The sequence below is a fragment of the Chiloscyllium punctatum genome, unplaced genomic scaffold (genome assembly GCF_047496795.1).
Source record: "Chiloscyllium punctatum isolate Juve2018m unplaced genomic scaffold, sChiPun1.3 scaffold_622, whole genome shotgun sequence".
NCBI lineage: Eukaryota > Metazoa > Chordata > Chondrichthyes > Orectolobiformes > Hemiscylliidae > Chiloscyllium > Chiloscyllium punctatum.
The window spans coordinates 46,641-71,526 of record NW_027310356.1 but is presented as its reverse complement, the minus strand read 5'-3'; the positions used below and the strand labels follow the sequence as shown (position 1 = coordinate 71,526).

Below are 24,886 nucleotides of genomic sequence, written 5' to 3'. Positions count from 1 at the left end.
CGCATCCAAATCATTTATATAAATGACAAAAAGTAGAGGGCCCAGCACTGATCCTTGTGGCACTCCACTGGTCACAGGCCTCCAGTCTGAAAAACAACCTTCCACCACCACCCTCTGTCTTTGAGCCAGTTCTGTATCCAAATGGCTAGTTCTCCCTGTATTCCACGAGATCTAACCTTGCTAACCAATCTCTCATGGGGAACCTTGTTGAGCACCACTGAAGTCGATAAAGGCTCTACTCTGCCCTCATCAATCCTCTTTGTTACTTCATCAAAAAACTCAATCAAGTTCATGAGACATGATTTCCCACACACAAAGCCATGCTGACTATCCCGAATCAGTCCTTGCCTTTCCAAATACATGGACATCCTGTCCCTCAGGTTCCCTCCAACAACTAGCCCGCCACTGAGGTCAGGCTTAGAAAGGTTCAGAGCCAGTATATATGTGCAGGATGAGGCCATCCAGCCTCTTGTATAACTATTACAGCTGAGCATACGACTTTCCAGGAACACATTCAACATGTCAAAGGGATAGCTACATATAGGTTTCTTATTCTGAAAAGCTCTCAATCTGGTCAATAGAGGCAGTAATGATGCCAAGCCTGTTTGCATTATATTCAGTTTCCCATGTCCTGAAACAGGTGATACAAAGGTTAAACCACCCAACATTTTCACACTGACCATGCTGTAGGCTCTGTCACATTGCCTTGTGACCTTGTGACGAGGAGCACCAAGTCAGTGCCCATGTTTCTTTATGGTGCAATTAGGGAAGACCACTTTAAAACACAGCTGTCTCATTTACAATCCCAGCATGATGCAGTTGGAGCTTTTTGGGGAAAGGTAACTTCTCTCCAAGGAAGTCTTGCTGTAATTATACAAAACCGTAGTGGGCTCACACTTGGAGCAGTGGACAGCTCATCGTCCTTGTCCAAAAGGTGCACACACCTTGGAGGGATTACCAATACAATCCCACCCCAGTGATCTCTGCAGTCAGAAGCTGGTCTTCGAAGGAGAGATGGGGTAGAATGATCACGATTCTCTGGTATGCTGTCGTTCAGGAGTTTAAAACAATGTCGAGATGGCTCAGTTGAGTTGATGCTGGGAAGTGAGTTTCCAGATTAGGTAGTGAACTCTAATAAATGATCAGCTGTTTACAGCCATGACAATATCACTACTACAGTTTTTGATTATTAGCCACGTTTGTTGTTAAACTTCACAAGATTTAGCCTGACTGAAAAACCTCAATTAGACTGTAGCAGACAGGAGAAACAGAAGCTTGTTGAATTGCAGTGTGGAGACAGGCCTTTCAGCCCAACAAGTCCACACCGACCCTCCAAAGAGCAACACACCCAGACCCATTCCTCTACATTCAGCCCTGACTAATGCACCTAACACTACGGCCAATTCACCTGACTGACACATCTGTGGACTGTGGGAGGAAACCGAAGCACCCAGAGCAAACCCACGCAGACACGGGGAGAATGTGCAAACTCCACACAGAAAGTTGCCTGAGGTGGGAATCAAAGCCAGGTCCCTGGTGCTGTGAGGCAGCTGTGCTAACCACAGCCATCGTGCCCCCCCCCCCCCCACCCCGGATCATAAAGGAGTGGAAACTTTAGTCACTAAATTGTTCAATAACTTTTCAACACAAAACCAGATTCTCACTTGCACCAGTGGTTTTAGATTTTATTTTACAGCATTTAGCTGTAAAAATAAAAATTACATGCATTTTAAAATAAAAAAAGGATGTAACATCTGATAACAGCTGTAGTGCAAGGCTCACTCCTCCAAAAGGAATCAAGCCCTATCTATATGGATCCAATTAGATAATTACTTTACACACTCTGCATGACAGTCCAAATTAAATACAGCAGTCCAAATTGAATACACCAAGGACAAATACAGCAAAGCAAAGGAGCAGCTTCAGTCCACTTCCTCCATGCGGGATGCATCCTCATCTCCCTCAAGAGGTGGGATTTCTTCCACAGCTTGTGGGCTGGTCTCTTCCACAGTCCCTTCATCATCATCAATGCCTTTCAAAACAAAACACACAATTTAACATCTTTGCAAAAATATCAAAAGCCATCAGCCTAAGTACCAGCATATGTTACTCCAAAACAGAGACCACCACCATCTGAACGCACTCACTGCTTTATGAGAAAGTTACATTGGGGGAAACTTGTTCAGGGCAACACAGCACTGAAGCAGACTCAATTCTGGGGAGAACTACTCAGGAGTACCCCAGTTGAAATCAGCGAGTCGCACAAGCCAGGCTAGTCACAGGTAAGTATCTCACTGCACAGAGACACCCCAGCATAAATTTATCAGAATGATTATTGGGAAGCTGCAATGGGGATTAAAACAATCTTCCCTGAACCACAGCTAACATGGTAATAAACAGATTCAATCCCCTTGCTCACAGCCACTTACCGAGACCCAGCTTGATCATTCGGTAGATTCGGTTTGAGTGTGTTTGAGGATCATCCAGTGAGAATCCAGAGGATAACAGTGCAGTCTCAAACAGCAGGATCACAAGGTCCTTGACAGCTTTATCATTCTTGTCAGCCTCAGCCTTCTGCCTCAGGGTGTTCACAATTGGGTGGTCAGGGTTGATCTCCAAATGCTTCTTGGCCATCATGTAACCCATGGTTGAATTGTCTCGCAGAGCCTGGGCCTTCATGATCCTCTCCATGTTTGCAGTCCAGCCATAGGTGCTGGTCACAATACAGCATGGAGAGGATACAAGCCTGTTAGAAACAGTCACCTGGACACACAAGGAGAGAAGCAGACATGTCCCTTCAATTCAACCTGATTTCTAAATATCCCCGAGGGCCAATTCCCTCTCCCAAATAAATCATCCCATCACAACTTCTGCACAGATTAGATCAGCTAACACTGGACCAGGAATTAAATCAGGGTACCTCCAGAAGTGAGATTTTAACTGGCAATAACCTTAGACAGAAGCAGCCAGCAGTACATGTAACATATCCCCAGATGTTACTCCAGCAGAAACCCTTACCTTCTCCACCTTCTTGTCCAGGATCTCCTTCATGAGCTTGCACAGGTTGTCAAATGTGGCCCGGTCTTCCTCCCGCTTCTTCTTCTCCTCCTCATCCTCAGGCAGTTCCAGACCCTCCTTTGTGACAGACACAAGCTGCTTACCATCAAACTCCTTTAGTTGCTGCACACAATATTCGTCGATAGGCTCAGTCATGTAAACCACCTCAAAGCCTCGCTTCCTCACACGCTCCACAAAGGCAGAGTTAGCTACTTGGTCTTTGCTCTCACCTAAAGAGAAGGAAACAATGGAAGTCTTGCTTACCCATACGGGGATGGAATTGTTCACCAGGTTATAGTCAAGAGCCACAGTGACAGAGCTCAGTCCTAGCCCTGGAACCTGTAACATGGACTGCTGTGAACACCCATGTTTCTGCTTTCTCCCTTTAACCCCAACAACGATACTTAACTGCTGTGTTACTAAATTCCACAGGTTCACCACTCTGGGCAAAGAAGTTTTTGCTCAGTCTTAAATGCTTTAGCTTAAAACTATATCCCCTTATTCTAAACTCCTGTCATTGGAAACATTCTTCCTGCACTTATCCTGTAGAGTGTTGTTAGAATTTTACAGGTTTCTCGGAGATTCCCCTTCCTTCTGAATTCTAGTGAATGTCGTCCTAACTGCTTCCGTCTGTCTTCATACAGCAGTCCTGCCATGTCAGTAATCAGTTTGGTAAAGACAGAATATCCTTCCTCAGATAAGGAGACCAAACCTGTCCACAATACTCCAGGGGTGGTCTCCCCAAGGCCCTGTATAATTGCAGCAAGACCTCCCTGCTCCTGGACTCAAATCCTCTCCCTATAAAGGCCCACATCCCATTTCCCTTCCTCACTGCCTGCTGTACCTGCACGCTGACTTTCAGAGACTGGGGTACAAGGACACCCAGGTGCCATTGCCCCAACCCCTTTCCCAATCTGTCCCCATTCAGATCATAATCTGCCTTTCTGACCCCTCACATTTATCCACATTATCCTGCATCTGCCATGTATTTCCCCACTCCCTCAGTCTGTCCAAATCCCACTGAGACATCTCTGCATCCTCCTCAATGTTCACCCCCAGCTTTGTATCTTTGCAAACGTTGGAGTTTTTATATTTAGTTCCCTACATTATATATTCACCACCCAGAAGTTTGCAGCCCATGTGCTGTTCACCCTTTGTCCCCGCACACACTGATTTACTCACAGTCATCTTGATCAAATACTTGAGCTCGTTTTCAAAGCTCTGCACTCTTCATTTTGAATGCTGTTCCACTCTGTAGGCCTTGGCCTCCAGCCCACCCTCAGTTGCTTGGGGCTACAAACTCTGGGATTTCCTCCCCAAAATACTCCTTTCAAATACAAACAAACCCTTCTGTCCAAGCTCTCAACTCCCTGTACTAGTATCCCATTATGAAGCTCTGCTTTATAACACTACTGTGAAGTGTTTGGAATATGTCAAAAAGGGCATTAAAAATGCAGGTTTCGTGAAAAGAGGACAACAGTAGAGTGGTAGTAAAAATTAACTAGAATACTGCCACAGTAAAAAAAGCTCAAAATACTGATTTGATCATCAGTGATTAGCCCCAGTTCAGAAAGGACCACAGGAACCTGTCCAAGTGAGATCCTGGTTGAACAATCCAAAGTGGCACCACTTTAGTGTGGGGCAAGGCAAGGAATGAACTGAATGACCACAGCTGGTACAGGGACTGAACCTGTAAGACTGGTGTCATTCTATATCACACTCCAGCCAAGGACTAACATTACCAGCATGCCTCAAGATACCAAAAACTGCCAATACTGTCGTCCTGTTTCCCCCATCAGTCAAAGCAAAACGCTCAGGAACACTGTATAATTTCACCTCCTTCATATGCAGGGAGAGAGAACAATCAGTGTGCACAGGGACACAAGTTCTTAGTCTGCTCTTGAACAGCAGTTCCGTAATGAATTATATCGTCACTTACAGAGTGGAGCACCCAGATAAGGCACCATACATATTGATTGAGGAACCATTACAATCAGCGAGTGGCAATAGTAAAGATTAAGCCATCTGCTGTTGCACAATGAATGTCCTTAACCTTAACTGGCTTCACAGAATGAATACTTTTCCCCTTGTTAAACTGACCTTACATACTGAATGCTTCCAATGTTGTTAAATGGCTCTACATTATGATTGCTTTTCTACCTCGTTAACCCATCACCTTTGCCTCCAGCACCCCATTCTTAACTGCAAGCTCTTATCTGATCTGAGTCATGCTCAGCTGAACCTCTTGTTTCACAACTCTTTCCCTGCCTGCTTATACTTTCTCACTGGCTGTTAGTATCACGTCCAGCAGAAACCAGAGGGGAGTAAGAAAGTGATATGATCAGCTCCTAGAGACATTACAATTAAACCAAAACTGACCACTCACAGGCAGTGGAATTATTTTATAATAGCATAGTTATAAATGAATGCTGTGAATACCCAGTTAGATCCCACAAAATCACAACTCACCAGTTATATAGTAGATACATTTCTGGTTTTCTTTCATGCGGGATACATAGTCTGCTAATGCGGTGAGCTCATCTCCACACTGTGAGGTGTGGTAACGCAGCAGTTCAGACAGCTTCTTGCGATTCTGAGAGTCCTCATGGATACCAAGCTGTAAGCAAGAAATGAGAAGCTTTTAAACCCTCAGCCAGACTACAAAGCATAGGCCATAAGCTGGAGGAGCAGAAGTCCATTGAATCGGTTCTGCCAATGAGACCATGGCTGATCTGATCATTTTCAACTCCCCGCCTTTCCCTAATAACCCTTGATTCCTAAATGATAGCTATCCCTTCCATGCCTTTTGCCCCTTAATTACTTACTATTTTTAGTGAAAAATTGCACAACAGCAGGTTATCGTCCAACAGGATTATTTGGAAGCACTAGCTTTCGGAACGCTGCTCCTTCATCAGGTGGTTGTAGAGAATAAGATTTTAAGACAATTTATAGCAAAATTTTCTATAAATTCTGAGTATTACATTCTTATTGTCCACAACCACCTGATAAAGAAGCAACGTCCCAAAAGCTAGTGCTTCCAAATAATCCTGTTGGACTATAACCTGGTGTTGTGTGATTTTTAAGCTTGTACACCCCAGTCCAACACCAACATCTCCAAATCATTAGTATTTTAAAAATGCTATTTGTGATGTATGCATGAGACGCAAAGTATTTAACTCTTTTGCCATTTCCTGGTTCCCCATTACTTATTCCCCACCTTTAATATAAGTGGGCCCATATTCATTCTGCCACACCCTTTCCAAACACTTAAAGAAGCTCTTGTTGTCCCTTTTGATGTTAACCGATTTATCTTCAGTTTAATAGAGTTTCAGCTCCTTTTTCCTGATCATCTATAGGTGAGTTTTAATAGATTTTCCAATCCTTGGGCTCACAACTAACCTTTCCCACATTATATAAAGAAAAAGCAAAATTTGACACTATTCATTACTTCCCTTGGTTAATCGTGATCCATTATCATATTCCCAGAATTCCCCTGCTTTACTAGGACGTATCTTTGCTGAGAGTTATGGACTATTTCCCTAAATATCTGTGATTGTCCCCCATTAATTCTTCTGAACTCCTTTCCCAGTCCACTCCCATTGATTCTGCTCTCATCTCTACTTGATTATTCTTAAGCTTTGAGTTTAACATACTTATTTCAAATTCAAGGTTGTAATTTTTCAAATTGAATGCTGAAGTCTGTGTTATGGACTCTGTTCCCTATGGAATGTCTTACTCATTAATTAAACCTGTGTTATCAGATTACCAGATTCCTGGCTGAATCCACAGCATGTTGTTCTAGAGAACGGTCCTGAATGTGGGATTACTGCTACTTCATGACTACCGCTACTAAATTTACATTTATCTGCACTGTGGGCATTCTATGATTAAAGTCACTTCTGATTCATGTATAATATTCACATGCCCTTATTATTAACCAATATATTCTGACCCACAAAACAGCTGGTGTTTGTATTTTTGTCCCTTTTCCTCCCCTTTGACTCTCTATTTGTGGTTTAAAAACATTTGCACACTACCCCACTCTGGATATCATTACTTTAAAAATAGCAGCTCTGTAATGTCAACATATCCTCTTGCTTTGGAAGCTTACACATCCCCCGCCCCTTTATTGAGTTTAAAAGCCCTCTTTTCAATGTTAGTTATTCAATTTGCCAGGACAATGTTCCCAGCACACTTCAAGTGAAGTACATCCAACCGGAGCAGTCCCGGTGCCAAAGCTCAGAGGCAAAACGTCTTACAACAAAGTACTGAAAGGATTAATCTGAACCCACATCTACTGGCTTTCTTTAGTGTCACATGTAGTGATACACTAGCTCTAGCTCTCTGGGGCGTATCGAGCCTTCTCAAAGCAGCAGGCTCATTAGATCAAGATTCCTCAATCCCATTCCATTGACCAGGTCAGACAGACCTAAACAGTTAGGGCCTTTGTGCTTTTGAAAAGAAAACACAGCATTCAATTGCAGGTGGAGGGCACATTTACATGAGTCCACAGGCGCACGACGATGTTTATGTGCAGGACTACTGAAATAAATCCACAGAGCCCAGTATCCATCACCAAATTACCCTGTATGTAACCCTCGTACCACCTCGGTCAGGCCCAGGAGTGTCAGGGTCTCTGATACTCCATTTACATACCAGGCAGGGCTCCCTATATTATTCATCTGGTCCAGCCCCAATCAGGAAACTCAGGTTATGAGGTCCAATTGGCCCCACTCTAGCTAGAACAGTAACAGTCTCACATTAATGGACCAATGTGGCAGCAGTTTTACTGGGAATGCATTTTACCATCTACATGTAACAGGGCCTGGCCATCAAGCCACTTTCTAATAAATTTCCAAAGCTCGTATTAGTTTATATCTCCGGAAAATCCTGAGAAACAACCTAACTCAGTGATTCTGCTTAAGAGACAGTCCAACAGTATTCCTGTCGAGGCATCACTACTACACAGTCAACAGTTTCCTCCTGTCATTATCCTTACCTTCAGGTTCTTTGAGAACTGCTCATAGAATTTCTTGTAGTTCTCCTTGTCCTCTGCCAGCTCAGAGAACAACTCCATGCACTTCTTGACAATATTCTTGCGTATGACCTTCAGGATTTTACTCTGTTGCAGCATCTCTCGGGAAATATTCAGGGGCAGGTCCTCAGAGTCCACCACACCACGAACAAAGTCTGAGTTAAAGAAATAAATGTGAAATTAAAAGGGTCTGAGAAAAAGGAGACATGCTAGATCAGTAGTGCCACTTTCACACAGCAAATGCTATGGGTCTAGAATGCACTGCCTGGAAGTAAGTGTGGGGTAGAGGCAGCTTCAAAACAAAAATGATTTAGTTTAACCTTTATTTCTAAATCAACCCTGTTCAGAGTTAGTACACACGTGGAGCAGGTGGGTCTTCAACCTGGACCTGTCACCTCAGGGGTAGGGACACTACCACAAAAGGGCTTTTCAATGGAGACAGACATTCAAGAGAACCCTGGTGATTTAGCAAAATAGAAATAAGTGTGGCAGGATTATGGAGAAAAGGCAAGATTTGAGTACCGAGGCAAAACTCAGCACAAACATGGCCCCATGACAATTACTAACACTACCCAAACTGACACATTGTAAATGGAAATCTAAATCTCTAAGTGAAAACTCAGCTAAAGGACCTCAGGATATTACAGCCAGAATTACTACAGAATTTAAAATAAAAAGGCCATTCGGCCCACTAACTCTATGCCAGTCATCAAGCATGTATTCTCAGCACATTTTCCAGCACTCGATCTGTGGTTTTGTGCGCTATGGCATTTCAAGAGCTTATTCACAAGTTATCACTTCATACAGGACAGGATAACAAAAGCAGAGTACTGAGCTAAAGCCATACCCCTCTAACAAACAGCAGTTTGATTGTATGACAGGATAAGCCTATACACTGCACTGGAAGTATACATGTGCAATCCAGAAACCCCAAATTCCAATGAAGCTGAAACTTTTTTGAAAAACGCAGCTACAGACTAGTAAAACACAGGAAAACCCAAGAAAGGAAGTATATTCCCAACTGTCTATGTAACAGCCTAAAGGACTGTATGCAGCAAAATGAATGGTCACCTCAAAAACCCAAACTCCCTGTTTATTAACAGATACTCACTGAGGTATTCTGGGATCAGCTCCTCACAGCTGTCCATGATGAAGACTCTGCGGACATAGAGTTTGATGTTGTTCTTCTTCTTCTTGTTCTCAAAGAGATCAAAGGGGGCGCGCCTGGGAATGAACAAAAGAGCACGGAATTCCAACTGGCCCTCTACAGAGAAATGCTAAAGAGGAGTAAAAAAAAATCAGATTAAATCTCAATCTTCTCGATTTTATTGAATCGCAAATAATTACTGAACAATTCCCAGGGATTTCGGAATGGTCAGATGTTCTATGGAATGGATTTTGAGGGAACAGCAAAGTATCCTTTTAAACCAGAATGTGGGACTTGAAGGGGAAGCTGCAGGTGACAGAGGTCACAGGCTGGAAGGTGCCAATGAAGGAAATAAGATCATTTGATTATTAGTGCAACTGAGTCATTCTGAAACAAAAACTTCAGCTCCTGGGAAATGAACACAAGAGTGAGGAAAACTGGGCCCAGGATGAAAGTTACATAGGAGAGTACTAAAACATTCTGCACCTAGCTTTCATGAGGTGGCTGCTTTTCACAATATACCTCACACTTGGTAGAAGTGACCATTAACAAACTCACCTTTACAGCAAGATGGTCCTCCCAATCATTCGTGAGGCTCTTGTAAAACTCGCCATACTCCTCCTGTGTAATATCATCGGGGTTACGGGTCCAAATGGGCTTTGTTTTGTTCAGTTCCTCCTGATCTATATACTTCTCTTTGATCTTCTTAGTCTTCTTCTTATCCTTCTTTTCACCATCTTCTTCCTCATCAGACCCGACATCTTCAATTTTGGGCTTCTCTCCTTCCTCCATATCTGCACCTTCCTCTTTCTCAGACTTTTCCTCGGTGTCTTCCTCATCACTGATCTCCTTTTCCCGTTCCTTCTCAACCTGAAGAAAACAAAAATCATCGAATCAGTTCAACAGTTCCCACCAATGTCTTCTCCAAAAACCTACAAGCAACACTCATCTCTATCTGTTTCAACCAGAAAGGATTCCTCCCACATCAAGGACATTTAGAAGATATTGAGGATCCCACCATACTGCCACAAACTGAACACTTTAATGCCACTTCCACTTGCCTCAATCCCTAGTCGACACTTTGCAAAAAACCTGAGCACAACTGGTAGAGTAAAACAAAAACCTCAAAAGGTTAGTCTGCTATTGTATAAGGGTATGAAAGCTACGTCAATTTGTCATCATTTAACAGGGCCAAGCAAAATGCGACCTACAGTCATCATGATGAGCTCATTGGTTTGGTGAGAAAGGTGATCATAGTCAGCAATGTCTTGATGCTGCACCATATAATCCAGCCTCTTGGGATAAGTCATCGTTAGGGACAGTGCAAAGCAACATCAACTTAATCATCTTTTGTAAAAACAAGCATTATTTAAATAAAGAGTAGAATCGACATTTCAGTACTTACAAAGAGTGTGATGGGATAACCAATGAACTGAGAATGTTTCTTCACAATCTCCTTGATTCTCTTTTCCTCCAGATACTCAGTTTGATCTTCCTTCAGATGCAGGACTACCTTTGTACCACGAATGATTGTATCAGTAGAGCTGTCCCCATCACCCTTGCCTGGAGGCAAGAACATTAAACGGATTAATGACCAGAAATAAAGCTCCCGAAACAACCTATTCTAAGAATGATAATTTCATGATTATCTAATGTTAAAAAGGAATAGGACATAGCCACTCTACCATCGTTACTAGCAATGCCAGCATAACCTATTTAGCACCCACCTTAACCCTGACTGATTGAGAAGGAATCCAGGTGACTGGCTGTGAAACACTGCTCTCTGCAAAATCAGTTCGGAGATAAAAGTCACCCCAACATCCAGGGATAGGTTTAGTCAAATACCGAGCACTCCACAGAATCCCTACAGCATGTAAACAGGCCCTGCGGCCCAACAAGTCCACAATGATCCTCTGAAGAGTAATCCACCCAGACCCATTCACCTACATTTAACTTGACTGACGCACCCCAACCTACACATCCCTGAACACTACAGACAATTTAGCATGGCCAATTCACTTAGCCAGCACATCTTTGGACTGTGGGAGGGAACCGGAGCAAACCCATGCAGACATGTACAAACCCCAAACAGACAATCGCCCGAGGCTGGAACTGAACCTGGGTACCTGGTGCGGTGAGGCAGCAGTGCCACCTGGAGATAGTTATTGCTGAGATCGGCCAACACAGTGCTGGTCAAAGGATAAACCAGTACCATCAATAAATATTACATGTCCCCATGTGCAATAGCTGACTGATAGAAACATAATATAAATTCAATATACTAAACCCCAATTTCTCGTTTTTTCTAATAGTCACTAACAATGAACACTGACATTTCATTAAGGAGTGAATAGTTTTCCAGACTGACTGAAGTATTAAAAAAACCACAGCAGAAAAATAATAAGAGGATTCAAGGCATGCCTTGACTAAGGGGAGGCAGTCATCTACTGGCTGACTTAACCACTTCAAAGTTGTAAGCCACGAGTGTGGTGCTGGAAAAGCACAGCCAATCAGGCACCATCCAAGGAGCAAGAAAACTGATGTTTCGGGCAAAAACCCTTCATCAGGAAGGGAGAGCTTTTGCCCAAAACATCGATTTTCTTGCTCCATCACGCTTTAAACTGATGGGCTGAAAAGTGCAACTGCATACAAGTTGGTTGCAAAACTTCTTATTGCCAACGTAAAAGCCAACAGGAACATGCCACGTGAAAGCAGAAAGCGTGTCGACCAGCAGCAGCCTCATTTCTGATCGGATTCAAAGCTGCTAAATTATGACAGCAGCAGTTAGAGAAGCTTGCTGTAAAGTCACAGCATTAAACACTATGCGATTATACAGTGGAAAACACAACAGCTGCACTGCCAGTAGCAATACATCAATAACATAAATCTACCTACAACCTGCCAACCCCAGTGAGTACTGAGTACAGAGAAAAAAGAAAGTCTTAGTGAGTTACAGTCTGAGCAAATGAACAGTTGAGTGTGTCTCCATGAGAATTTGAATCTCAGCCAATATCAGTTTGACATTTATTTGAAATTTCCCAGCCCATGTTTGGACTTGAGACAGCAGATAGAGTTAATCCCACTATGGATAGCCTATTCTGATCAATTCAGCGTCAGACCAACTGACATTTACTTAATGAAACCCCTGCTTGCCAGGAAGCCTTGAAAGGATTAAGAGTTTTATCCCAGTCAAATCTTCTAATCAAATGGAATGGCAGCAGGTAATCCCATTATCAAGCAGGTTTTATCATGCCAGGGCACCTGCCCCTGACTAGCATTACCATGTGCCTGTAACAAATCTTCAATATAAGGCAAGGCTGAGTGCAGCGATGATCAAGACACAAACTACAAGGGACAGGAGTTTTCAACATGAGTGGCACAGACAAAGGGCCGGTTTCAACAGACTCCCCGAGATATTCAGCAAGGCGGCGATCCAACAGCATCAGCATGTACCCTATGCCCAGCATCCCTGAATACCCAGGCTACCAAGATCTCAAGGTGAGTTTCATGTTTTACTCACTACTTAGTCTATAGAGCTACAAACCCTCTTTACTGTCTCAAACAACCACATCCCAAACTTGGCTCACTTTCAGAGAAAATGGCAGAAAGTCCTTAGATTTGCTGGTTAGAATCTAACTTGAAGAGTAATTTCCCAATGTACAATTGTTCTTGGTGAAGTAAGACAGAAAACCCCAGAAAGTAGTGCCAGGGTGCACTGGGTTAAATGTTTTGAGTTCAGACACATTTGGCGTACTGTGCACAGCACTGGTTGCTGCACTATCGGAAGAATGTAGAGACTGGACAGATTACAAAAGGGGTTATCAGGATGCTGCTGCCTGGGACGGAGAGGTTGGATTAACTTGGACTGTTTTCACTGGAGCCTCAAAGGCTGAAGGACAACCTGATAGAAGCATGGATAGAGCATCTAATCAACCTTTTCTCCAGTGGAAGTGTCAAATATTCTGTGCAAGGCATTTTTTTTTAATGCAGAGGGGTGGTAGGTGCCTGGAACATACTACCAGTAGATGGTAGAAGCAGATACGATAGCAAAGTTTAACAAGTATTTAGATAGACGATCAAACAGGCAGGAAATAAAGGGATACAGCCAATGTGCAGACCAATGGGATTAATTTTTTTAGATTAGATTACTTACAGTGTAGAAACAGGCCCTTCGGCCCAACAAGTCCACAACGACCCGCCGAAGCGTAACCCACCCATTCCTGTACATTTACCCCTTTACCTAACACTACGGGCAATTTAGCATGGCCAATTCACCTGACGTACACATCTTTGGACTGTGGGAGGAAACCGGAGCACCCGGAGGAAACCCACACAGACACGGGGAGAATGTACAAACTCCACACAGTCAGTCACCTGAGGCGGGAATTGAACCCGGGTCTCTGGTGCTGTGAGGCAGCAGTGCTAACCACTGTGCCACCGTGCCGCCCACAATGTAGAACAGAATATGACTGGCTCAGACATGATGGCTCAAGGGCCTGTTCCTGTCCGTTACTATACTATTTTCTAGCATGCCTGAGATTGGCTTCTGAAATGAAACCCTATACGTGCACTACTGCTCTTTAGTTGATTAGGTGACATTGTCTGACCACCTTAGTTTAAAATGACAGCACAACTGAAGGATCAGGTTTGTTCTACTGGATTGGCCAGGTGAGGTTTCTGACCAAAGGTGAGCCCCCCCCCCCCCAATGTTAACTGGATATTCACTGAAAATGGTCATCGCCAGGCACAAATACAATTGGATGCTGAAGACCAAGCCTGAATATTGTCCAGGCTTTGTAGGAGATTGCAGCTTCTTCAGTGCAAATGTCAATAAAACGAAACACTGCAGTCAAACACATCCTAATACTAACCTTTTTACAATGGTCTGCCATCTCCAGGAGTTTCTTTAACTAGAGTTTCACTTTCTCCAGTGTCTCCAGACTAAAACCTTCCACTAAATCTCAATGTACAATATTGTAAGTACTCAGTAGCCTATCCTCACTGACTAACCTGTACATCTTCGGGCCTGGTATGTACTTAGATAATGTAATTGTGCAAGAAAATATCACAAAGTGTTCTGTTCCTGCTACAGCTTTAGAAATCTTTGCAGCTTCAAGCACCAAGATTTCATTTCAGAAATATTAAGGCATGCTAATAAATTCTGACCATTCTAATCCTAACTGCAGCCTACAAGGTGTTTACCAGGAAGACTTCATTCCAGCCCAGCTTTCAACACCTCCAACTGGAAGAGGAACACAACGTCCCCAAAATCAGAGGACACAGTTGCCATTCAATCCCTTGTCCAATGGAGTCTCCAATTCCAAAGCATTGCAGGATTGGCTGGAGATTATACACTTTTAAACTCCAATGGAAACACAGGACAATTTCATGACAAGAGTCTGGAAGACTACTTCAACGAGAGACTCCAAGAACTCAAAAAACAGCAACATGCAACACACAGACCATGAGAATAAACTCTCTCAGTGACATGCTACAGAAGTCTTACACTGGGAAATCAAAAAAGCTTCTAAATTGTACAGATAAAAAACAAAATCAATCTGCAACTTCACACTGCAAGAGCCACAGCTGGATTTTCTCAGATGGCCCTAGCCATGTTTAGAAATATATTTTCCAGTTATCTTCAACATTAGACTCTTCCACTTCACAGCTAATGAATTAAATTCAAAATTACTGCAATCAGCCATCCCATTTCCCACAATTCAACTGATAGCAAAAACCTGGACACATGGTTTCTACCTTAGTGTCATTCAACTAGATGCCCTAATTCAGTAGGGAGAGATCTCAATGTTTTCTCTGCAGCCAGCACAAAATACTTACATTACATCAGGACCGCAGTGCATGGAATAAGTGACTTTTGCCAAGTGAACTGTGCACTCCTTCACACATTAAGCAAGCTTCTAATCTATCACTTCATTAACAGATCCTTAAAATACAAACAGCAGGATGTAGACAAGTGACAACGTCTAGCTTTAACAGCAATACTTACTGTCAGTAAATAAGCTGATTAAGTGCTCCACTGCATGTTTTAGTATTCTTCAGTAACAGCTGGGCTGAACTGCAGTCCTTGGAAGTACACACCGATTTTTTTGTCCTGAACACAGCACTAACAATTAGCAATTGGGATCAGTTTGCTCAATGCCACAATGATCCATGCAGTCATTGCTTGGAAATTTGCTCACTGACAATTCAGCTTCTTCCTCTCCCATTCCAAACACTCAAATCTGAGTTTACTGTTCCAATGTACATGTTAATGCCTTAAAATGAAGGCAAAACTGTCTGGGGATATACATTAAAAAGAAAGCAAGCAGATGAGCCCTGGGCAAGAGCCCACAATCAGTCCTTCTACTCTTGGAACTGGTGCTGTACCACTGATCAGGCAGTGGGAATCAGGAAGTAATACATTTTATTTGATGGAATTTAAAATGGATTTTGTTAACTTGTAGTGTTTTAATTGTTTAAAAGTTTCAGTTGAACTTGCTGTGTTGAACCACCATAATAACTGTATTGTGAACTAAGTTCACAAAGAATAAATTAAGATTTAAGACAGCAATGTTTTCTGTAAACTTGAACAGCACCAGTACAGAACACAAGGCTAAAGGAAAATGCAAAAGATCAAAAGGATTTCAACTGGGACAGTAACACGTGACATGTTGGAGCAGTGGTTTTCAAATCACTAGATGCTATGTACTGCACCCATCAAGCCTAGTTCTGTTAACTGAGCTCCAGCATTTCTTTTTTGTTGAAGATTTGTTCTTTCATCACAGGCTACCTAAAAATCCAGATTTTTACTATTTGCTGCTTGCCTTGAATCTAAGTTCTCACTCCATCAATCCACAGCATACCTGAGATTTCAAAACAAACTTCAAAATCCAGCTTTACACAGTGCAGAGCTGAACATTTTTACATCCACCAAAACCTTTCAACTCATTCAACAAAGTGCTATAGACAAAGTAGTGGTTTTTTTAAATCAGAACAACCACATGACAAGCACAGCTGCATAACACCAACATAACCTCTTCACACAGGATTGAGAATATGTATCCCCAGGGAGTTCTCCATTATGGAGTATATTAAAGACCAGGAACAACAGATTTTGATCTCCCAGGGAATTAAAGGATATCAGAGCAGGCAGCAAATGTACAGCTAAAATATATCAGCAACAGTTCTATTGCTTGGGAAGGAAGAAAGGAAATAGTTTACTTCTGGTTCTATTCCTTATGGTCATATGCAGATTATATATTCTGAACATTCAATGCAGTGTTATTAATGAGCCAAGCTGACAAAAAGGGACAGTTTAAAAAACCCTTACATCTAATTTAAGGTCAAACACCCTTTTGCTTTTACCCCAAAGCATTGATTCTTGCACTGCAATAAGACTCCAGTCATTTCAAAACTGCTGTGGCACAACTTCTAGTGTGGACAGTTGGGCAAAACAGAATCAATTATGGCCCATCTCCAACGTCAAGCAGAACAGAAAAGCTCTCCTATAACCAATGAGGCGCTGATCAGGAAAAAGGCAGTGGTATACATTGGGTTTAAGCTATTGGGCTCAAGTGAATCCAAAGAATACTACGTGCAGGAGCACACTCAAGAAGGAATTCAGAAAAGCAAAAAGGGAATATGAGATGGATCTGGTGGACAAGGTTAAATCCCAAGATGTTCTATAGCTATATTAAGTGTAAAAGGGTAGCTAGGGAGAGAATAGTCCCCTTAAAGATCAACATGGCCATCTTTGCGTGGAGGCACAGGAGACAGGGAGGACTTTTAATGTTTGTCTTCAATGTTTACCGAGGAAAGAATCACGGATGCTAAAGAAATAAGGGAAACAAGTGAGGATGTTTTGGACCACACACATATTAGCACAGGGGATGTGTTTGGCAGCCTTAAAGAACATTAAGGTGGATAAATCCCCGGGTCTGAGCAAGTCCACCCTCAAATGTTGTGAGGGGCTAGGGAAGAAATTGCAGAGGCCCTTACAGAGATTTTTACTTCACCTTTAGCCACTGGTGAAGTTCCCAAACAGTGGAGGATGGCACACGTTGTTCCATTGTTTAATAAAAGTAACAAAGACAAGCCAGGGAACTACAGACCAGTAAGCCTGACATCAGTGGCAGGTAAATTGTTGGAGAGGATACGGAGATAGGCAGCATGGATTTGTGTGCAGAAAGGCATGTCTAACAAGTCGTCATCGAGATGTACAGCATGGAAACAGACCCTTCGGTCCAACCTGTCCATGCCGACCAGATATTCCAACCCAATCTAGTCCCACCTGCCAGCACCTGGCCCATATCCCTCCAAACCCTTCCTGTTCATATACCCATCCAAATACCTCTTAAATGTTGTAATTGTACTACCCTCCACCACTTCCTCTGGCAGCTCATTCCAAACATGTACCACCCTCTGTGTGAAACATTTGCCCCTTAGGTCTCTTTTATATCTTTCCCCTCTCACCCTAAACCTGTGCCCTCTAGTTCTGGACTCCCCGACCCCAGGGAAAAGACTTGGTCTATTTATCCTATCCATGCCCCTCATAATTTTGTAAACCTCTAAGGTCACCCCTCAGCCTCCGATGGTCCAGGGAAAACAGCCCCAGCCTGTTCAGCCTCTCCCTGTAGCTCAAATCCTCCAACCCTGGCAACATCCTTGTAAATCTTTTCTGAAACCTTTCAAGTTTCACAACATCTTTCCGATAGGAAGGAGACCAGAATTGCACGCAATATTCCAACAGTGGCCTAACCAATGTCCTGTACAGCCGCAACATGACCTCCCAACTCCTGTACTCAATACTCAGACCAATAAAGGAAAGCATACCAAACGCTGCCTTCACTATCCTATCTACCTGCGACTCCATTTTCAAGAAGCTATGAACCTGCACTCCAAGGTCTCTTTGTTCAGCAACACTCTCTAGGACCTTACCATTAAGTGTATAAGTCCTGCTAAGATTTGCTTTCCCAAAATGCAGCCCCTCGCAGTTATCTGAATTAAACTCCACCTGCCACTTCTCAGCCCATTGGCCCATCTGGTCCAGATCCTTTTGTAATCCGAGGTAACCCACTTCGCTGTCCACTACACCTCCAATTTTGGAGTCATCTGCAAACTTACTAATGTACCTCTTACGCTCGCATCCAAATCAGTTATGTAAATGACAAAAAGTAGAGGACCCAGTACCGATCCTTGTGGCACTCCACTGGTCACTGGCCTCCAGTCTGAAAAACAACACTCCACCACCACCTTTGAGCCAGTTCTGTATCCAAATGGCTAGTTCTCCCTGTATTCCATGAGATCTAACCTTGCTAATCAGTCTCTCATGGGGAACTTTGCCGAGCGCCTTACTGAAGTCCATATAGATCACATCTACCGCTCTGCCCTCATCAATCCTCTTTGTTACTTCCTCAAAAAATGCAATAATTTCACTGTTTGATAATTTTCCCAGGTGCATGCCGATGTCCAGCAATACACTAATTCAAACATCAAAGGCAAGTAACCGTGCAGGTTCTCTCTCTCTCTCCTGCAATGACCTCATCATGTGCTTCTTTTGTCTGATCTTCTCGCTTTTAAAACTGCTGTTGTTTTGACTTTTCTCCCCCCCCCCAAAGTTGCAAAACAATGCGACGGCATATAAAACAGTAATTGTTGCTCCTGGAATTAGAGGCAATCACCTCCAGCACCTAAAATACCTCAAAAAAAGGAGCTGTTAGAGCCAGAGATTTTTCCCGTCCTCCATCTTGGCTTACCCACCTTCTTTTAGAGTTTTACAAAGAGGTAACCAAGAGAATTGATGATAGTAGGCAGTGGGTGCTTGCCTATGTGGACTTTAATGCCATTGCCAAGGTCACGCATGGCAGAGTTGTCATAAAAGTTAGGGTGCATGGGATCCAGCGAGAGCTAGCTAACTGGATTCACAATTGGCTCGATGGTAGGAAGCAGAAAGTGATGGCTGAAGGTAGTTTCTTGGAGTGGAGGCCTGTGACTAGTGGTGTGTCACAGGGGTTGGTGGTGGGCCCGCTGGTATTTGTTATTTACATAAACTGGGTGGGAATGGACAAGGCATGATTAGCAAGCTTGTGAATGATACAAAATTAGGAGGGATCACTGATAACGCAGGAGGTCATCAAAAATTAGAGGGATCTTGATCATATGGGCACGTGGACTGAGGATTGGCAAATGCAATTCAGTACAGATAAGTGTACAATGTTGTACTTTGGAAAGGCAAACCAAGGTAGGAGATATATAGCAAGGTCTTGAAGTGTTTTGGAACAGAGGAAGTTAGGAATTCAAGTCTACAGATCATTGAAAGCAGTGTCACAGGGAGACAAGGCGCTGAAGGTGGCATTTCGTATGCTGGTCTTCATCGGTCCAAGCACCGAGTATAGGAATTGGGAATCATTTTATAAGTTGTATAAGTCGCTGGTAAGGCCACATTGGACTATCGCATACAGCTTTGGTCACCCCGTTATAGTCAAGACTGTGGTGCTGGAAAAGCACAGCAGGTCAGGCAGCATCCGAGGAGCAGGAGAATTGACCTTTCGGACATAAGCCCTTCCCAATGAAGGGCATATGCCCAAAATGTCGATTCTCCTGCTCCTCGGATGTTGCCTGGCTTGCTGTGCTTTTCCAGCACCACAGTCTCGACTCTGATCCCCAGCATCTGCAGTACTCACTTTTCATCCGTTATAGGGAGGATTTCGTGAAACTGGAAAGAGTGCAAAGACGATTTACCAGGGTGTTGCCAGGAGTAGTAGCCCTGAGTTATAGGGAGAGGTTGGCCAGGATAGGACTTTATTCCCTGCAACTTAGGACAATGAGGGGTGGCCTTAGTGAGGTGTGAAAAACCATAGATAGGATGAATGCATATAGTCTTTTTCCCCAGGGATGGGGAATTGCAAACTAGAGGGCATAGGTTTAAGCCAAGAGGGGAAATATTTAGGAAGGACCTGAGGGGCAACCTCTTCACTCAGAGAGTGGTGAAGTACACAGAATGGGCTGCCACAGAACGTGGTTGAGGCAGGTACAATAACAACATTTTAACAACATCTGGATAGCTGCACAGACAGGAAGGGTTTAAGAGGGATATGGACTAAATGCGAGCACTGGAACTAGCTGAGTGGGTACCATGGTCAGTGCGGACCAGTTTAGACCAAAGGGCCGATTTTCATGTTGTGTTACGCTATGACTAAGTCAGACCAACAGCTGTTTTGACAGGGACCAACTCAATCTTGCTTCCTTTCAGAGGCGTTGCAGGCTATATCTCAATTCCCAATAGAGAATAACCTTGCCTACACTCCCTGTGAACAGCAGTGGTCATTAGGCTCCTCAGTCATGACTTACCAGTATATGTTTTGACTGTAAAGGAGCCACCAGCTGATGATTCCCAGGCATATGCCTCATCATCATTGTGCTTAGTAAGGACAGTAACCTTCTCAGCAACCAGGTAGGCAGAATAGAAGCCAACACCAAACTGGCCAATCATTGAAATATCTGCACCAGCCTGCAGAGCTTCCATGAAGGCCTTGGTACCAGACTTAGCAATGGTGCCCAAGTTGTTGATCAGGTCAGCCTTTGTCATTCCAATCCCAGTGTCAATGATGGTGAGGGTATGGTCACGCTGATTGGGGATGATTTCAATCTTCAGATCTTTGCCACTCTCTAGTTTCGAAGGATCAGTCAAGCTTTCATATCGGATCTTATCCAGTGCCTATGGATTAAAATACAACCATAAATCAGGTATCAAAACTAAACAATGGACATCAGGCAGGCCAAAGTGGGTAATGACATCAGGTGGCAAGTTACATATTTGTCAATAATTCTACATCAAAACAGCCAACTCCTCTAAACCCTGAAGTAGCCTTTGAAATGTTTAGGGTCAAGTACTTTTGGGACAGAATTTCCAAGATCCAACCTAAAGGCTACCTCAACAGTACTTTTACAAAGAGAGTGGACACGGATCTGGAATCAGGGAAGGACTGTGAATTATACAAACAGTGGAGAGATAATTGCGAATGAGTCATAAATTTGGGATATGCTTGAGCCTAAAAAGGGTAGAGGACAGGACGCCAAACTCAAGGTTAAATCTGACATGTTGATTGGTGAATAGTGCAGAGGGATAAGATCACATCTTCCAGAGAACAAATGGACACTAGAGAGAGAGAGAAAACCAGGCTAACAGATGGCAGGCCTGTGAAGAGAGACTGGATCGGGTCACTGTGCCTTGGTACACGTGACTATAAATTCAATTGAATATATTCACTGGAGTTGAGGGGAATAAAGGGGGAAATTACACAGGAATGTGTAAAATTCTAAAGGGACTAGACTGGCAACACTCTTCTTGTGGTGACATCTTGAACAGCAAGCCCGGGCCAGGGGTCACGGTCTCAGGGTAATGGGGTAGGCCATTCAGAACGGTAAAGAGGATAAATTTCTTCAACCAGAGTGGTGTGCTTGTGGAATTCTCTGCGAGAGTTGGGAGTTGAGGCCAAAATATTGATTGTTTTTTAAGGAGTCAGATACAGTTTCTCAAACTAAAGAGATCAAAGGGTATCAGGAAAAAAAAGGTACGAGTTTGATAACGATCAAACTGAAAGACAGAAGTCAAGTTACTAGAAAGACTAACAGAACGTTAGCCTTTATTCCACGAGGTTTCAACCCCTGAAGTGAAGCCTTATTTCGACTGTATTGGGGTTTGGTTAGACTGCACCATTTTACAAAAAAAGCTTATTATCAGGATGTTAGCATCGCTGGCTAAGACATCATTTATTCCTATTTGTACAAATGGCAAGTAAGACTTAATCACACCCACACAATTATATGCAGTTTTGGATTGTTAGCTGAGGAAATATACCAGTGCCACTGAACGAGTGCAACTAAGGCTTGTCAGCTCTGTTCCCAAACTGGCGGGACCATTATACAAGGAGAGGTTGGGCAAACTGGGCCTGTGTTCTCCAGAAGGTCACAGAAACAGAGGTGATCTCTCAAAAACTTTCAGTGCGGATGCTTTTTCTTTCGATCCAAAATGGGTGTGCTTTCTTTCAAAAAAATATTAGAGGGTGGTGAATCTTAGGAAATCTCTACTCCAGAGAGCAGTCAAAATCCATTTTGTCTAAAGTACAGGATGATAACTGTTTTGATTACCAAAGGCACACAGGGTTATGGGGATAGTGTGAGTAGAATCACAATTGTGTTGAATGAGGAACAGGTTCAATGGGCTGAATAGGTAAAAGTGAGGACTGCAGAGGCTGGAGATCAGAGTCAAGATTAGAGTAGTGCTGGAATCTTGTCAATGGGCTAATAGCCTACACCTAGCGCCACAATGTTGGTATAGCCTTGCAAAATTCAATGTATTCAGCCTTAGTTATCAGGCGAATGAAATTTGTGGAAAACTGGCATCTGAGAGGGTGGGAACAGTGATAGGAGCGTATGGGACATGCACGATTTGGAAGTGGGACTACATCAGGCTGTTCGCAACGGTTTCCAACACCAAAACTGATGTCAAGTGGTCTGTCTGGTTTCATTCCTTTCAGACTTTGTAGCTGCCTGATCTGAGTGACTTGCTGGTTCATTTCAGGGGACAGTTAATAGGGAACCACACCCAGGCCAGATCAAGTAAAGATGGTGGATTTCCTTCCTTAATGGATATGTCTAAACCAGGTTGGATTTTACAGCAATCAAATTGTTACATGGATACCAATAAGCCAACTTTTTATTCCATATTTTACTGAATTCAAGCTATCTTTCTGTCATGGTGGGATTCAAAGGTGCATCTCCAGAACATTAGTCAGGGCTTCAGGATTGCTAGAGTCGAGTGGTATTACCACTACATGATCACCTTGCCATAACTACTATTGAAGTGGAACAGAAGTGAAACAAAAAAAGGCAATATTAATTAACCCAACAAAGTAGAAGTCAACTTATAGTGACAGCTTGAAAGCAACCCATGAAGGGAGTTAAAATGAGGTACATTACTCTGATCTAAAACGCAAGCCATTTCTAAGAACCGGAAAGTAGCTAATACAACAGCCCAAGGCTACACAGCTTCATAGTTGCATGCTTATACATGGAGACAGAAAATGTGGTAAGACACTGATGAGTCAGACATAACATGTAGCAACTCGCATCCAAGATTAGGGTTTGGAATGCACTTCAAGCATGGTGTAGGGAGATTCAGTAATCACTTTCAAAAGGGAATTACATTTCACTTGGAGGAAAAGACAATTGTAGAGCAACACTATGCTGAAGAGAATGGCAAGGACACAATGGGATAAAAAGCCTCCTTCCTAGGACAAAGACACTCTGTCAGGAATTCAGCACCAAACAGGAAACAGCAAGCACATGAAGAAACTCACATCAGAAGCATTTGAGATGAGCTCTCGGAGGAAGATTTCTTTGTTAGAATAGAAGGTGTTGATGATCAGGGACATAAGCTGAGCAATCTCAGCCTGAAAGGCAAAGGTTTCCACCTCATCGTCATTGGTGCAAATCTCTTCAGGCATCTGGGGAAAAACAGAAAACACCACTCAAAACATTCCATTCAATATTGTCTCCCAGTACTTCTGCTGAACCCCTGTGGATCTGCAGTTAATTCTACACCAGAAGACCATACTTCAATGGGCCAGAGTCTGTTAGAAATTCGACTGATTTATTTTGTAACTAAATGAACAGAGAACATTTTCCAAATTTCAAAATCTGTGAAATTTAAAGTTAACTAGGAAGGAAACAGTAGTCAGACTGCAATGCAAGGACAGGTCAGCTGAAACTAACCCTAGATCTGTAGAATGGGGACACTTTGACAGCAGTAAAACTGTCCATCTCCACATGATAAACACATTAAAATCCCAATGAACACCCCCAAATTTAAACATTTCTGACTACAATCGTCACAGATACAAAAGAGGATCAATAAAATCAGGTAGAGATGGTAAACGGGGATTATCAGACAGTTGTTAATCACATCGACATTATCTATGGAGAAAACTATTCTACCTTGTCTGTATGGAGAACGGGGTGGGGAGTCACGGGGGGGGGGGGGGGGGGGGGGGGGGGGGGGGGCAGTAACTTTAGGACCGAATCCCGTTCAGGATAACGTCCGGAAGTGAGACGCCGAGGGCACTTCCGCTTCCGCCACAAAATGGCGGCGCCCTGAGCACATGGTGTGTAGGTAGACAAAAGAAACGCCCCCCAGCCCCTCCCCGGGGACTGGAGTAATCGATCAGCCCATAGCCCTCCCCCCCCCAGATAGTGGTGAGGAGTTGCCGCCGGGAAATGCCCCCGAGTAGGTGAGAGTATACCCGGGGGGGGGGGGTGACCTTGTACCTGACGGTGCTGACCCCCCCCCCCCCCCCCCCCGGATAGTGGTGAGTTGCTGCCGCCGCTGGGGTACCCGGTAAACGCCCCCGAGTAGGTGAGAGTATACCCGGGGGGGGGTGACCTTGTACCTGACGGTGCTGACCACCCCCCCCCCTCCCCCGGGTATATCTGTGATGAGTTTAGGCCCCGTCATTAGCGGTGACCCTCAGGACAGGGATCCCACCTCATTGTGGACAGGACACAGACTCTCCCCGTGTCTGAGGGAGCTCCCGCACCGCGGGAGGGGGATTAAGCCCCAGGGGGTAATGCAGGGGGAGAGAGTGAGG

At 43.6% G+C, this 24,886-nt stretch overlaps 1 protein-coding gene across 1 annotated transcript; it reads right to left on the bottom strand.

Moving 5' to 3' along the window:
- Positions 1-1,657: 1,657 nt before the first annotated feature.
- LOC140473490 (heat shock protein HSP 90-beta) lies at positions 1,658-23,752 on the bottom strand. The gene is made up of 10 exons (XM_072567614.1): positions 23,600-23,752; positions 20,589-20,955; positions 10,645-10,802; positions 9,798-10,109; positions 9,204-9,369; positions 8,057-8,247; positions 5,527-5,674; positions 3,019-3,287; positions 2,430-2,763; positions 1,658-2,032 (listed from the first exon to the last, which is right to left on the bottom strand). Exons 1-10 carry the CDS (start codon positions 23,744-23,746, stop codon positions 1,923-1,925), a joined length of 2,202 nt encoding a protein of 733 aa, XP_072423715.1. The 5' UTR covers positions 23,747-23,752; the 3' UTR covers positions 1,658-1,922.
- Between the last annotated feature and the right edge of the window lie 1,134 nt (positions 23,753-24,886).

What these genes read in the sequence shown, in the direction of transcription:
- LOC140473490 (XM_072567614.1), bottom strand. Translation starts at nt 23,746, where the DNA reads ATGCCTGAAGAGATTTGCACCAATGACGATGAGGTGGAAACCTTTGCC. An exon ending in TACAGTCAAAACATATACTG is followed by an intron (nt 10,803 to 20,588) that starts GTAAGTCATGAC and finishes TCTTGCCTCCAG; the next exon opens with GCAAGGGTGATGGGGACAGC. An exon ending in TGGACAAGAAGGTGGAGAAG is followed by an intron (nt 2,764 to 3,018) that starts GTAAGGGTTTCT and finishes TTGTGTGTCCAG; the next exon opens with GTGACTGTTTCTAACAGGCT.